At 41.2% G+C, this 16,276-nt stretch overlaps 1 protein-coding gene across 1 annotated transcript in view; it reads left to right on the forward strand.

Moving 5' to 3' along the window:
* The window catches only part of LOC126248681 (serine/threonine-protein kinase WNK1), a 325,351-nt gene that overhangs the window by 254,135 nt on the left and 54,940 nt on the right, over positions 1-16,276 (forward strand). The window contains exons 23-24 of the mRNA XM_049949948.1: positions 3,309-3,409; positions 13,153-13,223. Coding sequence (XP_049805905.1) covers positions 3,309-3,409; positions 13,153-13,223 — 172 coding nt within the window. The remainder of the gene's footprint in view (positions 1-3,308; positions 3,410-13,152; positions 13,224-16,276) is intronic.

Consider the following 16,276-nt stretch of genomic DNA (forward strand, 5'->3'; position numbering starts at 1 on the left):
GTTACTCTGGGCCTCGGGCCAGGATGCTTCTTATCCAGTATGTTTCCAGTTGATCTGAAGTTTTCCACCCATCTGAGGATTGTGTTACGGCTCGGAACAGCACCATGTCGACCGACATTATACCACACACAAAACAATCGCTGCGTAGCAGTAATAGATTCACCACTTTCCACGAAACTGTCATAGACAAACATTCGACGTTGCAAGTCCCACTGCTCCATAGTGACTTAGTAAATGAAATGGCGTCTTGTGTGGATCAGAACTATCCCCACCACGACTACCTCCCACCACCGTGCTCTCATTACTACGCAGTTCAAAACCGTCTGTCTCCCATGTATCACGCTGTACCTCCGTCTGTGTATCACTATCTCATGACTTTTGTCAACTGGGTGTTAAATGTAAATTTGGAAAATCTGAAATAAATGTGGTTTGAAAATAGTGGGTACCTTACGCGATGCACCGCCTTGACTGTACAGCATTAACACACTATGCTCTCAATATGCCAAAGCATCAGGAGCCCAAGCAAGTAATTTCCCAGGCAACAGAATTTAAATAGCTTAATGTGTTTTAAGATAGATTTATTCTAAAACAGACCAGCATAACAGCTTGAGACTTCCATAGGTATCACTTATGCTACATAACTAATAAGTGTACTAACTTAAGGGACCACGGAGCTCCACATCTAACATTAGAATTGTGAGGCAACCTTATTGGGCACAAAAAGAAATTCTTGTGCTAGTGCTTGTATTTAAATTAAATATAACACTGACAAGAAGTATAGCAAGGCCGTGGAGGCTGCACTTTATAACCCTTACAAAATCTTTATAGTTGATAATGAACTAGAGTTTCAAATATTGAAATTTATTCCTGAAATTCAACTTAACTGTAATGGGTACAGGTATACTACCTAAAGTGACATTTGAAAGTTTGTGCTAAACTGGGACTCGAACCCGGATTTCCCACTTATCTCGAGCAGTCGCCTTGCCACTTAGACTAGCCGAGCATACTCCCCAGACCAACGCAAACATTCACGTCACACACCTATCTATTTCATCTCACTAATAATTAATAGATTTACGTACACTCACACATCTCATGATTCCCATCTGGTTTTAGAATCAATACCTGTTACAGAATTTTGAGGAATAAATTTCAATATTTTAAAGTGTTATGCATCATCAAAGATGGACCTAGGACGGAAATCACAATGATAGCCTATAATTTTTCATTGTCTTGATTATAAAACCTGCACAGGTATGACGATATGTGCAGATGTGGGTAAATGAATCAATAATCTATGAGATAGATAGGTGTGTGACAAGTGGCAGCTTGGGTCAGTCCGGGGAACATGCTTGGATAGCATAAGTGGTAAGGTGACCACTCATGATTAGCAGGAAATCAGAGTTCGAGTCCTGGTCCGGCAAAAATTCTTATATGTTGCTTTAGGTATTACATCTTTCCCTAATAAAGTTAAAATTGAATTTCAAGAATAAATTTCAACTTACAAAACTGTCAGTTTTGCTCACACTTAATGTGGCCAACCGTACATACACTTCCTGTTATTTTTCACCACAGTTTATGAGGCTTATAACACTCTCATGGGCACTACCAATAACAGGGAAAACCCTCTGTTTTATTGCACATGCGGTGTCCAAAAAACGCGCGCGCACGCACACACACACACACACACACACACACACACACACACACACACACACACACACACACACCAGGCCGACCATTTGGGTTTTGAATAAAAGAAAAGCTCACAATATGTCTGATGGACATAGGGGTCTGCTAAGTGTTCAACTGTGTTTCCATCCTGTTGGTTTGAGATGGCAAGGTTTCATGCAAAAATACACACTCAAAAAATTGAAAAGCAGTGCATCAAGTTATATAACTAACAATGGTGCACTACCTGAAGCTTGGATTCTTTGCATCGTGTTCTAGCCAAGTGATAAAACAAGGAGTGTGTATTTAATTGTAATTGTGCACACCTGAAGTAGTCTGAAAACAACTAACTGTCAGTAATGGTGGAAGTTTTCTGCATTGTAAGGCTAATTTTGAATTGTTAAGAGTCCAACTTCTTAAAAAAAAAATATTAAGAAGTCCTAGGCAGACCAAAGGGAGTGCTCTGACTTTGAGGGAAAGCAATATTGTACTGAGTATGTTGCTTAAGAGCTCTTCAGAATCCCCCAACCAACCCCATCTCCAACCGGCTGTAACTCAGGTTTTGTCTGATGTTATTGTTGCTTTCCAAAGACGAAAATACAGGTGAAAAGATTCTGATCCTCTATGCAGAAAAAAGAGCTGCTACAATTTTTAACATTAAAAGTGCCCTGCCATCAAAGACAGTTTGAAGACCAGTTTTCTGTGTGGTTTTGAAGGCTAGTGAGAAACTGATAGCAGCAGGTGTTGTTTACAAAGTATAACATAATTGTAACTATATTCCAAAACTTCCCTAATGTCCTTTGTAAATGTATAAGGGACAGTCAGCTGAAAACAAGACAAATGGAAAATTTAAGCTGACTATCTATTATTTCAAAAGCAATCACCAAAACTGATAATACATTTATCCCACTATGAGACAAGATGGTCATTGCCTTCATGGAAAAATGTAACCAGTTGACGTAGCATAGTTTAAACAACCCTGGCAACGTGTCGGCAGTCATTATCCTGCAACAGAATGATGCTGTTCACAAACATTCCTGAGTACTTGGGCTTCATGGGGCACTTCAATTTTTGTAGGGTGTCTACGTACCACTGTGCATTAATTGTGCCACTGTGTTCCAGAAAGTCAATGAGCATTTGGCCCTTGCAGTCAAAGAAAAAGTTCACCATGACTTTCTGGTAGCTGATATGCCTATTGTTTCAACTATGCTACAGAAGTTTTGCTGGGGAGCCCCTACATGTCCTCTGCACAGTCCCGATATCTCCCTGTGTGATTTCCATAACTTTGGAGGCATGAAGAAAAACATTTGTAGCCATCAATTTGCTTCTGACGAAGAGGTCCATGCATAGGTACAATTGTGGTTCTGTAGACAACTATGAACATTTCTCCATGAAGGCACTGACCGTCTTGTCTCACAGTGGGATAAATTTATTAACAGTTATTGTGATTAGTATTGAAGTAATAAACAGTTTATGTACTTTTTCCATCTGTCTCATTTTCATTTGAGTTACACTTATAATTTGAATGGAATTTCAATTAAATACAAAGTTGCTGAATATTGTTGGTTATTGTGGTCTGTGTTTCTTAACCTTCTCCAGAAGGATTTATGTTTCCACGCCTACTTTCTTCATTTCAGATGTCGCAGCACCTCAGAGAGCAGAAACTGCAGCAGTTACTGTGCCAGATGAATCTACTGGTTCCATTCCTCCATATATGACAGGAATTCCTCGTATGCAGGTGAAGTTCTTTCTTTTTGTTTTGTTCATTTCCAGTATCGCATAGTAGTCTTGGTCTGCAACATTGGTGTGAATTGTAGTAGTTCAAATAAGAAACTTCATTGCTGTATGGTGTTTAAATATGTTTGAACAAGAACAGATAATTATGACGTCTCTCTGGGATCAAGATCCATTTCCCAATTTCCGGCCTGACAATAGCAGACAATGTCATAATGGCCCCTATTGCTATCTCCAACACCTTGGGCTGCCATTTTGCGGAGATTTCGAGCTCCTCCCACTATCACCCTGCCTTACTCCATCAGAAATGAGCAGAGGACACTCGGGCGATACCCTTCTCTTCTCAGAATCATGAGTGCCACAATGTTGCCTATACTATGAGGGAGCTAGATCGTGCTCTCGCTTCATCCCAATGCTCCACCCCAGGGCCAGACGGTGTTCATATTCAGATGTTGTGACGTCATTCTCTTGTGGGCAAGCACTTTCTACTTTATACATATGACCGCATTTGGGCAGAGGGCAAGTTTGCCATATGCTAGCGTGAAGCCACTGTCCTACCCATACCTAAGCCCGGTAAGGACAAACACCTACCTTTTAGCTATCGCCCCATTTTTCTCACCAGCTGTGTTTGCAAGGAGATGGAACATATGATTCGTGCCTGGCTGGTATGGTGGCTCGAGTGTCGCAACTTACTAACCACTGCCCAGTGTGAATTTCAAGCACACCATTCAGCAGCTAATCATCTTATCACTTTGTCAAACCATGTCATGAATGGTTTTCTGTAGAAATCCCACACTGTAGCTGTGTTTTTCGATTTGGAGAGAGCCGACACCTGCTAAAGGATTGGTATCCTCCATATTCTCTACGAATGGGACTTCCATGGCCACATGCCCTGTTCCCTTCTGAAATTTTTAAAAGATTGAGTTTTCGAGGTACATGTGGATTCTGCCTCGTCAGACACCTTTATCCAGGAAAACGGTGTGCCTCGGTGTTCCGACCTCAGCGTCATCCTCTTTGCTCTCGCCTTTAGCCCTATTATGGCCAGTCTCCTGCCTGGCATCTGCAGCTCCCTTTTCATTGACAATTTTGCCATCTATTGCAGTTCTCCATATACTTGTCTCATTGAGTGGCATCTTCAGCGATGTCTCGATCATCTTCACTCGTGGAGCATCAACAATGGCTTTCGTTTTTCCACTGACAAAACTGTTTGTATGAATTTCTGGTGGCACAATTGGTTTCTTCCACCGTTTTTACATCATCTCAATGCTGTCCTCCATCGTGGCATCCGTTTGGCCACTGGTGCCTTTTACACTAGCCCAGTTGACAGTCTGTATGCAGTAGCTGCCGAACTACCGTGATCCTACTGATATGACTTCTCCTCAGTAGATATGCACGACATTCATCTGCCATGCGTGGCCGCCCATCCTATGCCTCCTGGAGTTGGCTTTCAGCTCTTACTCCAGCAGCTTAACTTCACACTACCTGCAACGTTCACGGTTGGTGTGAACCCTTCACCACCTTGGCTTCATGTGGCGGCCTGTGTTTGCCTTGGCCTTCATTTGCTTCCTAAGAACACTACTCCAGCCTCACTCTATCGCCTTCAGTTTCAAGACCCTTCGTCATTGTCACTGACATTTTTCGGTCTCAGCTTCCAGAACAGTATTTACAGCAGAGCTCTTCACCCTGTATCATGCCATGTAGTACATCTGGTTACACAGGCTTTTCAATTGCATCAGCTGCTCCGACTTTCTCAGTTCCCTTCAAAGCCTCTCTCTGCTGTACACCGTCCATCTCTTAGTGCAATGGGTCCAGGATGGCTGTCACTTGCTCACTCTTGATGGAACCACTGTGATGTTTATGTGGGTTCCTGGTCACGTCAATCTGACAGGAAACAAGGCTGCTGACACTGCTGCCAAGGCTGCAGTCCTTGTACCTCAGCCCGCTAGTTCTTCCATTCCCTCCAACGATCTCTTTGTTGCCATCTATCAGCAGGTGGTATCAATTTGGCATCACCACTGGTCCTCCCTTCATGAGAACAAGCTCTGGGTTGTTAAGCCTCGTCCTGTAGCTTGGACGACCACCTGTTGGCCCCCTCGCTGTTATGAGATCATTTTAGCTAGGTTGTGTATTGGGCTCTGTCTTTTTAGCCACCACCATTTCTTAAGTGGTGCTCTCCCACCACTTTGTGCTCATTGCATTCAACCTTTGATGTTCCGCCATTTTCTGGCGGAATGCCCTTTTTTTTAACCACTTCCATTCTCGTTTGTGTTGACTGTCTGATATCTCGGCCATTTTAGTGAATGACGCGCGGCCAGCCAATGGCATTTTACTTTTTATCCATCACATCAACATGGCGAAGACCATTTAATTATTAGTTCAGGACCTCCATTTCTCTATGGCATATGTTATAGACCTTTCTCCACATCCCTGTTTTTAGCTGTCCTCTCTTCCGTCAGTTGGGATTAACATTTAGTCATTTTTAACTCCTCGCTTTGTCTTCGTGTTCTACAGTTCTGACATGGGCTCGTATGACCCTAGTTGTTTTTGCGCTCTAAAATGAAACAAAGGAACAAAATAGATAATTAACTCAATGACAATGAGGAAATATTAATATTTCAAATAAGTTAAACAGCATTTTTTTTTTAATTGTTCCACCAATGTATCGGATATCCTCTACATGCTATCGTACATGTGTGGTGTTTCTTTCATAAGGTCCTTAGCTTTCATTGTTTGTCCCATTTTTGTAGTGATTTGTCTTCCTGTTCCTTGAAGAGTTACCGTTTATATATGCTATATTCTGTACACAAAAAAGGTATTAAAATATTGTACAACATGATGTGTTCGATTTCCAAGTAAGATTTGTTTTGATCTTATTGTCATATTCAACTCATCAATTTTCTGCTTTTGTCGTATCTGTGTCCATGTTCAGGTGATCATTACTGGTAATCACAGGTAGTATTCCCTTGACGCTGTACTGACTGACAATGAAAGCACAAACATTACTAAGGAAGACGGAACAACTTGCTTTCAAGCAAGGGACGAAATCTCAAGCTGTTTCGTCACCTGAAATCAACTTGAATAACAAAACTTTTGTTATGAAGTGATGAAATATGATGAGATCTTCAGCAGAAAAATAAGTTGTAAACCTGTGTAGAAAAAGCTCTGAAAACTGCTGTAACAGTTCAAAACAGTCTAGTAACAAATACAAGAAATCACAATTTGCAGAGCACTATGGTGACAAACAGAATGGAACTGCAGCTCAGCTGGTGTGTTACTAGTTTTCACCGGTGGTTCAGGTTGTTAACAACTCACCTAAACGTCATATCGGCAATGCTATGTGAACTCATTTATAATGAACAGTATTCAGTTGAGTAAACCTATGTTGCTGCTGTTACTTCTGTTTCTTGATACGGAGCTGCAAATATGCGGAATTTATTAATCCCACTGAGCAACGTACATCTGCATCTACATCTATGTGTTTACTCCGCTATTCACAATGAAGTGCCAGGCAGAGCGTTCAGTGAATGACCTTCAAGCTGTCTCTCTACCGTTTCTCTCTCGAATGGCATGCGGGAAAAACGAGCACTTAAATTTTTCTGTGCGAGACCTCATTTCTCTTATTTTATCGTGATGATCGTTTCTCCCTATGTAGGTAGTTGCCAACATAATGTTTTCGCAATTGGAGGAGAAAACTGGTGATTGAAATTTCATGAGAAGATCCCATCACAACAAAAAATGCCTTTGTTTTAATGATTGCCACTCCAATTCACATATCTTGTCTGTGGCACTATCTCCCCTACTTCATGATAATACAAAACAAGCTGCCCTTCTTTGTACTTTTTTGATGTCGTCTGTCAGTTACACGTGATGCGGATCCCACACCGCACAGCAATACTCCCGAATAGGGCAGACAAGCATGGTGTAAGCAGTCTTTTTAGTAGACCTGTTGCACTTTCTAGGTGTACTGCCAATGAATCGCAGTCTTTGGTTGGCTCTACCCACAACATTATCTATGTGATCATTCCAATTTAGGGTATTTGTAATTGTAATTCCTAAGTATTTAGTTGAATTTACAGCCTTCAGATTTGTGTGACTTATCGAGTAATCGAAATTTTGCGTATTTCTTTTAGTACTCATGTGAATAACTTCACAATTTTCTGTATTCAGGGTCAATTGCCACTTTTCACACCTTACAGATATATTATCTAAATCATTTTGCAATTTGTTTTAGTCATCTGATGACTTTACTAGATGGTAAAGGACAGCATCATCTGCAAACAATCTAAGGCGGCTCCTGAGATTGTCTCCTATGTCGTTAATATAGATCAGGAACAATAGAGGGCCTATAACACTGTCTTGGGGAACGCCGGATATTATTTCCATTTTACTCACTGACTTTCCATCTATTACTACGAATTGTGACCTTTCTGACTGGAAATCAGGAATCCGGTTGCACAACTGAGGCGATATTCCATACACACGCAATTTGGTTAGAAGGCACCTGTGAGGTGTCAAAAGCCTTCTGGAAATCTAAAAATATGGAATCAGTTTGTCATCCCTTGTCGATAGCACTCATTACTTCATAAGTATGTAGAGCTAGTTGTGTTTCGCAAGAACAATATTTTCTGAATGTGTGCTGACTATGTGTCAATAAATCGTTTTCTTCGAGATACTTCATAATGTTCGAATACAGTATATGTTCCAAAACCCTACCACCAACCGACGTTAGGGATATGGGCCTGTAATTCAATGGATTACTCCTACTTCCCTGTTTGAGTATTGGTGTGAATACAGCAAATTTTCCAGTCTTTAGGTACAGATCTCTCTCTGAGTGAGTGGTTCTATGTAATTGCCAAATATGGAGCTATTGCATCAGCATACTCTGAGAGGAACCTGACTGCTATACAATCTGGACTGGAAGCCTTGCTTTTATTAAGCGATTTAAGCTGCTTTGCGACACCGAGGGTATCTATTTCTATGTTTCTCATCTTGGCAGTTGTTCTCGATTGAAGTTCAGGAATATTTACTTTGCCTTCTTTGGTGAGGGGGTTTCGGAAAATCATGCTTAATAACTCTGCTTTAGTGGCACTGTCATCAATGACTTCACCATTGTTATTGCGCAGTGAGGGTATTGATTGCGTATTGCCACTGGTGTGCTTTATGTATGACCAGACTCTTTGGATTTTCTGCCACATTTCGAGACAGAGTTTCATTGTGGAAATTACTGAAAGCATCTCGCATTGAAGCACGCGCTATATTTTGAACTTCTGCAAAAGTTTGCCAATCTTGATGATTTTGTGTTCTTTTAAATTTGACATGCTTTTTTTCGCTGCTTCTGCAACAGTGATCTGACCCATTTTGTGTACCTTGGGGGAACAGTACCATCACTCATTAATTTATGTGGTATATATCTCTCAATTGCTGTCGATACTGTCTCTTTGAAATCATTCCACAAATTTTCTATGCTTACATCATCAAATCTGAAGGAGTGCAAAGTTTTTCTTAAAAAGATGTTAAGAGATTTTTTATCAGCTATCTTAACTAGATATACATTGTTTTTCTTTTTGATGGTTGTAGGAGCGATGGTATTCACCCTAGCAGCTATGGTATTCACCCTAGCAGCTACTGCTTTGTGGTTACTAATCCCTGTATTCATCATGATACTCACTATTTGTCCAGGATTATTTGTTGCTAACAGGTCAAGTACACTTTCACAACCATTTATGCTTCGAGTGGTCTCATGAACTAATTGTTCAAAAAAATTATCTGAGAAAGCATGCAATACAATTTCAGATGACGTTTTATGCATGCTGCTGGCTTAAAACGTATAATTTCTCCAGCATATTGAGGGTAGATTAAAGTCACCACTGACTATAATTGTATGTGTGGGGTACCTATTTGAAATGAGACTCAAGTTTTCTTTGAACCATTCAGCAACTGTATCTTCTGAGTCAGGGGGTCTGTAAAATGACCCAATTAATTGTTTAGTCCAATTGTCAAGTATAGCCTCTACCCGTACTACGTCACAGGAACTATATACTTCAATTTCACTACAAGGCAAATTACGAGGGTGAGTCAAATGAAAAACACTTACAAAGTGCATAAATTCCTTTAGAAAAAAATTCTTTTGGTATGAAACTTTCTGGCAGATTAAAACTGTGTGCCCGACCGAGACTCGAACTCGGGACCTTTGCCTTTCGCGGGCAAATGCTCTACCATCTGAGCTACCGAAGCACGACTCACGCCCGGTACTCACAGCTTTACTTCTGCCAGTATCTCGTCTCATGCTTCGGTAGCTCAGATGGTAGAGCACTTGCCCGCGAAAGGCAAAGGTCCCGAGTTCGAGTCTCGGTCGGGCACACAGTTTTAATCTGCCAGGAAGTTTCATATCAGCGCACACTCCGCTGCAGAGTGAAAATCTCATTCTGAATTCTTTTGGTAGTCCACACAACCATTCATGCACCGCATGGTGTACCTCTTCATCAGAACAGAACTTCTTTCCTCCCACTGCGTCTTTGAGTGGTCCAAACATGTGGAAATCACTTGGGGCAAGGTCTGGTGAGTATGGTGGATGAAGAAGACACTCCAAATGCAGGTCTGTGATTGTTGCAACTGTTGTAAGGGCAATGTGGGGCCTTGCATTGTCATGTTGCGAAAGGACACCTGCTGACTGCAATCTACGTCGCTTTGATATGATTGCAGGCCACAGATGATTTTTTAGGAGATCTGTTTATGATGCACTGGTGACTGTGGTCCCTCTAGGCATGTAATGGTCCAAAATGACCCCTTTTTTTGTCCCAAAAGAGTGTCCCTGCTGATGGTTCTGTTCGAAACTACTTTGGTTTTGCTGATGAGGAATGGCACCATTTCTTGCTTCCTCTCTTCGTTTCCGGTTTGTGGAAGTGAACCCAGGTTTCGTCCCCAGTAATGATTCTTTCAAGGAAGCCATCACCTTCTCGTTCAAAGCACTGAAGAAGTTCTTCACAAGCATCAACACGTCATTCTCTCATTTCAGGAGTCAGCTGCCGTAGCACCCATCTTGCAGACACTTTGTGAAACTGGAGCACATCATGCACAGTGTGGTGTGCTGACCCGTGACTAATCTGTAAACATGCTGCAATGTCATTCAGTGTCACTTGGCGGTTTTCCTTCAATATGGCTTCAACTGCTGCAATGTTTTGTGGAGTCACAACTCATTGTGCCTGACCTGGACGAGGAGCATCTTCCACTGAAGTCACACCATTTGCGAACTTCTTACTCCATTCGTAGACTTGCTGCTGTGACTAACATGCATCACCGTACTGAACCTTCATTCATTGATGAATTTCAATAGGTTTCACACCTTCACTAGGCAAAAACCAAATAACAGAACACTGTTCTTCCCTGGTGCAAGTCGCAAATGGGTCAGCCATTTTTATACTGATACTGCGATGGTATAAGTGCATCTGCACTATGTTGCCACCTACAGGCCATTCTGCACGTTGTTCGTAGCACATTTACCGACTTACAGGATAACGGCGCGAAATTCCGATTTGTTATTACAAATTTAAGGTTTTCATTTGACTCACCCTCATACTTCTGACAGCAATAAATATTCCACCACCATTTGTATTTAATCTATCCTTTCTGAACACTGTTAGATCATTAGAAAAAATTTCTGCTGAACTTATTTCCGGCTTTAGCCAGCTCTCTAAACCTATAACTATTTGAGCTTCATTGCTTTCTATTAGGGTTTGGAGCTCTGGTTCTTTCCCAACACAGCTATGACCATTTACAACTATAATACTGATCGTTTCTACAACTAACTTGCTGTGTTTTACCTGCCCCCTTTTAGACGTACGCTCTTCCTGTGGTTCCCTGGGGCTCTCTAACCTAAAAAACCACCCAGTCCGTTGCACACAGCCCCCGCTACCCATGTAGCCGCTTCCTGTGTGTAGTGAACTCATGACCTATTAAGCGGAATCCGGAATCCAACCACCTCGATGGCGCAAGTCAAGGAATCTGCAGCCTACATAGTCACAGAACCGCCTGAGCCTCTGATTCAGACCCTCCACTCACCTCTGCACTAAAGGAACACAGTTGGTTCTGTCGACAGTGCTGTAGGTAGTGAGCTCCACCTTAATATCTCAAGCAAAACTGGCAGTCTTTACTATTTCCGCTAGCCGCCCAAAACCGGAGAGATTCTCCTCCGATCTAAAGCGACATATTCCATTGGTACTGACATGAGCCGCCATCACCAGCAGCTGGCTGCACCCTGTACTCTTCATGGCATTTGGAAGCAGCTTTTCCACATCCGGACTGAAACTGCCCGGTATGCACAAGGAGTGCACACTGGCTTCCTTCCCCTCCATGGCAGCCATGTTCCTAAGGGGCCCTATTACCTGCCTAACGTTGGAGCTCCAAACTGCCAGCAAACCCACCCTCTGTAAACGCCCAGACCTTGCAAGTCGAGAAGCTTCCTCTGGAACAGGGTGAACGACTGCATCCAGCTCAGAGATATTGTCAGCCTCAGATAACGCCTGAAACCTGTTCGTGAAATGAACCGGGGAGACCATGTGATTGGGCCCTTGACCACAGGTGAGGAGTCAACCTCAGTGCAAGCAATACCTGGGGCGGCCACAGCAGTGGACCAATCGGGTGACACGTGGGACGTGCTCGACGTCTCTCGCATCCCCGCATCCGACCGCCCACAATGATCCTCTTGGCAGCAGCCTCAAGCTGTGTAACAGAAGCCAACGCAGCCTGAGCTGTGAGCGAAGGGTCACCAACTCAGCTCGCATCTGTACACAGCAATTACAGTGTTTATCCATTACTGCAGTTGCTCTCGTTTGAAGCTTGTAAATATATACAACAAATGAACGATGTACTCGGCTTATCAGCAGCAGGAATTCGAAGTGCTCTCTCACTAATGGTCTAAATGGCACAGAGATACCCTAACAAAAACAAACAAAAGCCTGTTCGATCTGAGGGTCAATATAAGGGTCAGTAGCAACGGCGGCACGGTACGCTACACTGTTATTAAAATAAAAGCTTGTGCCTAGTTGGCACTCGAACACGCAAGAAATTACAAAAATAATCTAGTAACTACACAGGTACCTGTAAATAAATAAGTCACTCCTGCTGGAAGCTCGTAAAAATATACAACAAACGCATGGTGTACTTGCCTTCTTAGCTTCAGGAACACAAGGTGCTCTGTCACTGACAGTCTATCTAGAGCAGTGATTAAGACAATGCACTTGCATTTGGAATGAGTGGGTTTAATGCCCCTTGTTTGACCATCCAAATTTACATTTTCTGTGAGTCTCCTTAATCCTTTAAAGCAAATGTCTGGATTTCAGGAAATAATATTGCCGCAGTACACTTTAAAATCTTAATCACAATTAGTTTCAAGGCTAAAATGTCATTATGAAGTGTTCATGCTTGTTGAAGCAAGATGTAAGTTGTTGTATTATGTGGCATATATCGGAGTACAATCACATCTAACACATATTTCATCATTGGTCAGAAAATATATGGATGGATACTTTGAAAATGTCATGACATTTTTCCTTCTCTATCTTTGTGCAATTTGAGCTTGTGGTCAGTATCAGATGACCTTTGGTTTTGGTGTTTCATCGGACTCTAATCTTCCCTCTGTTATTTATCCACTTGGAATGGGAGTCACCATATTTTTAAGTTATACATTTAAATCAGCTGATTTATTAGTCACAAATTGTTATTGAAATTGTGTTGGTGGTATTTTTATAGGGTCCAGCAGCCAGTGAACCTCAAATTCTAAGAGAAGATGATAATATTGCGCTACAACGATTGCTTGAAAGGTGAGTTTAAAAGCTGCAACGCAAATGGTGCTCATTGGTTTGTTAGTAGAGTGAACTGCCCCTCCCCCCCCCCCCCCTCTCTCTCTCTCTCTCTCTCACTCTCACTCTCTCCACCCCCCTCCCCCTCCGCCCCTTAGGTGGGGGGGTGGGTTGGGGGGGGGGCATGTTTCAATTTTCTGCTTCTAATAAAGTAGAGCTCAGAAGTCGTGAAATTCGGTTTTGAAAAATGCCATCAACAACTTTAGTTCTTTCTATGATCACATGTCTCCACATATGTCAGTGGAATGTGTTACATTAGATTTTTATTATCTGGGGGTGACTAATAGTAACATCTAATGGAGTGTTAACGTAAGCAAATGAGAGAAATTGGGGTCACACATTGTGAAAGTCTCAGAAGACGTGTCAGCAATTTTTGTGAGTTTTCTGTTATGAGTAACAGTCAAACAAGCATCATTGGTAGCGTATTGAAAATTATGCCTACATTGGTATTAAAATTTTAACTTGAAAAAAACACCAAATTTCTGGTTGAAATATGCTATTAAATAGGAAAATGGTGTTCATGTAGTCTTGAAATTACAATTATTGAAGCTAACGTGATACATAATCATGTTCTTTAGCAAAATCTGTGGTAAGGAGAGAACCACTTCCTCCACTCAGTACAATTTAACAAGTGTTTTAGTGCGTCCTTAGTGATATTAGAAAAGACAAAAAACTATAAAGAAATGGTAGAAGTATAATCAAGTGTAAGTGCAATAAAGTTGGACCGATGACCTTGCTGGTTGGTCCCCTCCCTCAAATAAACCAAGCTATAAAGAAGATACTGCCATAAAAAATTTGCATCCTCAAGATAAATCAATTTGTGGCTGATCAGTCAGGGCTGATCATTTGTGCCTGCTGGGGACTTAGATTTGCCTATTGTTCCACGTAAGATTCCATAATTATGACATACTGTTTCTGTGTGAATTAATTTACCATTATATAATTCATATATCTGTGGTATTTAACTATTATTCTGGGCCATTCCACTGAAAATTCCTTCAAATAAAATTGGAGTGGGCACACTTATATCATTTCCTCAAACTTCTGATTTTGACAACAGGTGTTTGCAATGTGGACTCTGCTGTCCGTGCAAACATTTAATTTTGAAAATGTTTGTAACCTGTGAAGAGTTCTTCAGTAATTGCAGTGCAGTTAGGCCAGAAACAGGTAAATTAATTGTGCAACTGTAAGATGGGAGGTTATTTTGCTGTCATGCAATTCTGAATTTAATATTTCTGTCATAGAACACAAGTTGTGTGTTGTAAGCTGTCTATTTTAATAAAAAAAAGCAGTCTGAAAACTATTTGAGTGACACCCAGTTTATAAATACATTACACTTTCAAATCGGTAAAGCAACTGTGTGTTAAGGCACACATTGCTTAAACATATATTTCTGTCTTTTCCGTACAAAAAGTGAAATATGCACACACTTTGCAGCTATGCAGTATTGTGACCTTCAGTAATGGTGTTCATGTGGAACAGCTTTCTGGGACAGGAAATTTACAAAAAGTTTGGGGAAACAAAGATGAGTGTCATGTGAACCTAACCTAACCTAACATAACCTAACCTACCAGCTCCATACGTGTTAAACAGATTAATCTGACAGGATATGTTCCCAAATTAAATTTTAACCAGGGTAGGGGTGTATATGCTTGTGTAGATACTTTACTGTGGTTGTGTAGCTACTTTACTACGGTGTATCTACTTTACTATGCTTCTGTAGCACTTTATTGTCACATTAAAAAGCTGTATTAAAAAGCCCATTGAGTGGAATACCCCTTGGGTGTACAGCCATACAGTGCATAGTTTAAGTTTATTGGATCAGAATGCCTCTAAGTTGCTGCCACTGTAATTTAGTAGATATCTACCACTACTCCTTCCCACATACGAAGTGTGATAAAAAAGAAACGGAAATTTTTTAAATTTTTTACAGGCTTTATACATGTGATTTTCAAAACATTTTTGTATATAGTTTGTACACATTTCTTATGTGTGCTTGCATTTTCAGCTGTTTGGAATATTTTGTTTATTGTTGACAGTCGAAAAGGTTATACATGTTTTAGAGTGCTCAGTGAATGTTATGTTCTAAAAAGATGGACCAAAGAATTTGCTTTAAATTTTGCTTGGAAAATAGAATAAAGTGCAGCACTGTATTTGAAGTGTTGACTGTTGTGTTTGGCAAATTTACTATTAATAAGATGAGAGTTTACGAGTGATACAAACATTTCAAGGAGGGGTAGAAGATGTTGAAGACACATCCTGGATGCTCTAGCACACCAGTTACTGATGAAAATGTGGAAGTAGTAAAGAAAACTGTTCTGGAAAATAACTGAATCACCATCAGAGATATTGCTGATGATGTGAGCATATTTTTTGGCTCATGCCAAGCAGTATTTTTGGATGTTTTGGGCATGAAACGTGTGGCAGTGAAGTTTTTTCTGAAATTGTTGAACTTTGACCAAAAACAACGTTGTGGAGACATTGCTTGGGAATTGCTAAATGAAGTTGTTGGTGATCCAGAAATTCTAAAGGCGGTTATAACAGGTGACAAAACATGGGTATATGGGTATGACATTGAAACCAAGGCCCAGCCGTCCCAGTGGAAACTGCCTGAAGAACCAGTACCAAAAAATTTGACCACTTCGATCACATTTGAAGATTCTTCTCACTGTTTCCTTTGATTACAATGGGATAGTGCATCATGATCATGAGTTCCTGCATGTTGTTGTTGTTGTTGTTGTTGTTGTTGTTGTGGTCTTCAGTCCTGAGACTGGTTTGATGCAGCTCTCCATGCTACTCTATCCTGTGCAATCTTCTTCATCTCCCAGTACCTACTGCAGCCTACATCCTTCTGAATCTGCTTAGTGTATTCATCTCTTGGTCTACCTCTACGATTTTTACCCTCCACACTGCCCTCCAATGCTAAATTTGTGATCCCTTGATGCCTCAAAACATGTCCTACCAACCGATCCCTTCTTCTAGTCAAGTTGTGCCACAAACTTCTCTTCTCCCCA

The sequence above is a fragment of the Schistocerca nitens genome, chromosome 3 (genome assembly GCF_023898315.1).
Source record: "Schistocerca nitens isolate TAMUIC-IGC-003100 chromosome 3, iqSchNite1.1, whole genome shotgun sequence".
Classification (NCBI taxonomy): domain Eukaryota; kingdom Metazoa; phylum Arthropoda; class Insecta; order Orthoptera; family Acrididae; genus Schistocerca; species Schistocerca nitens.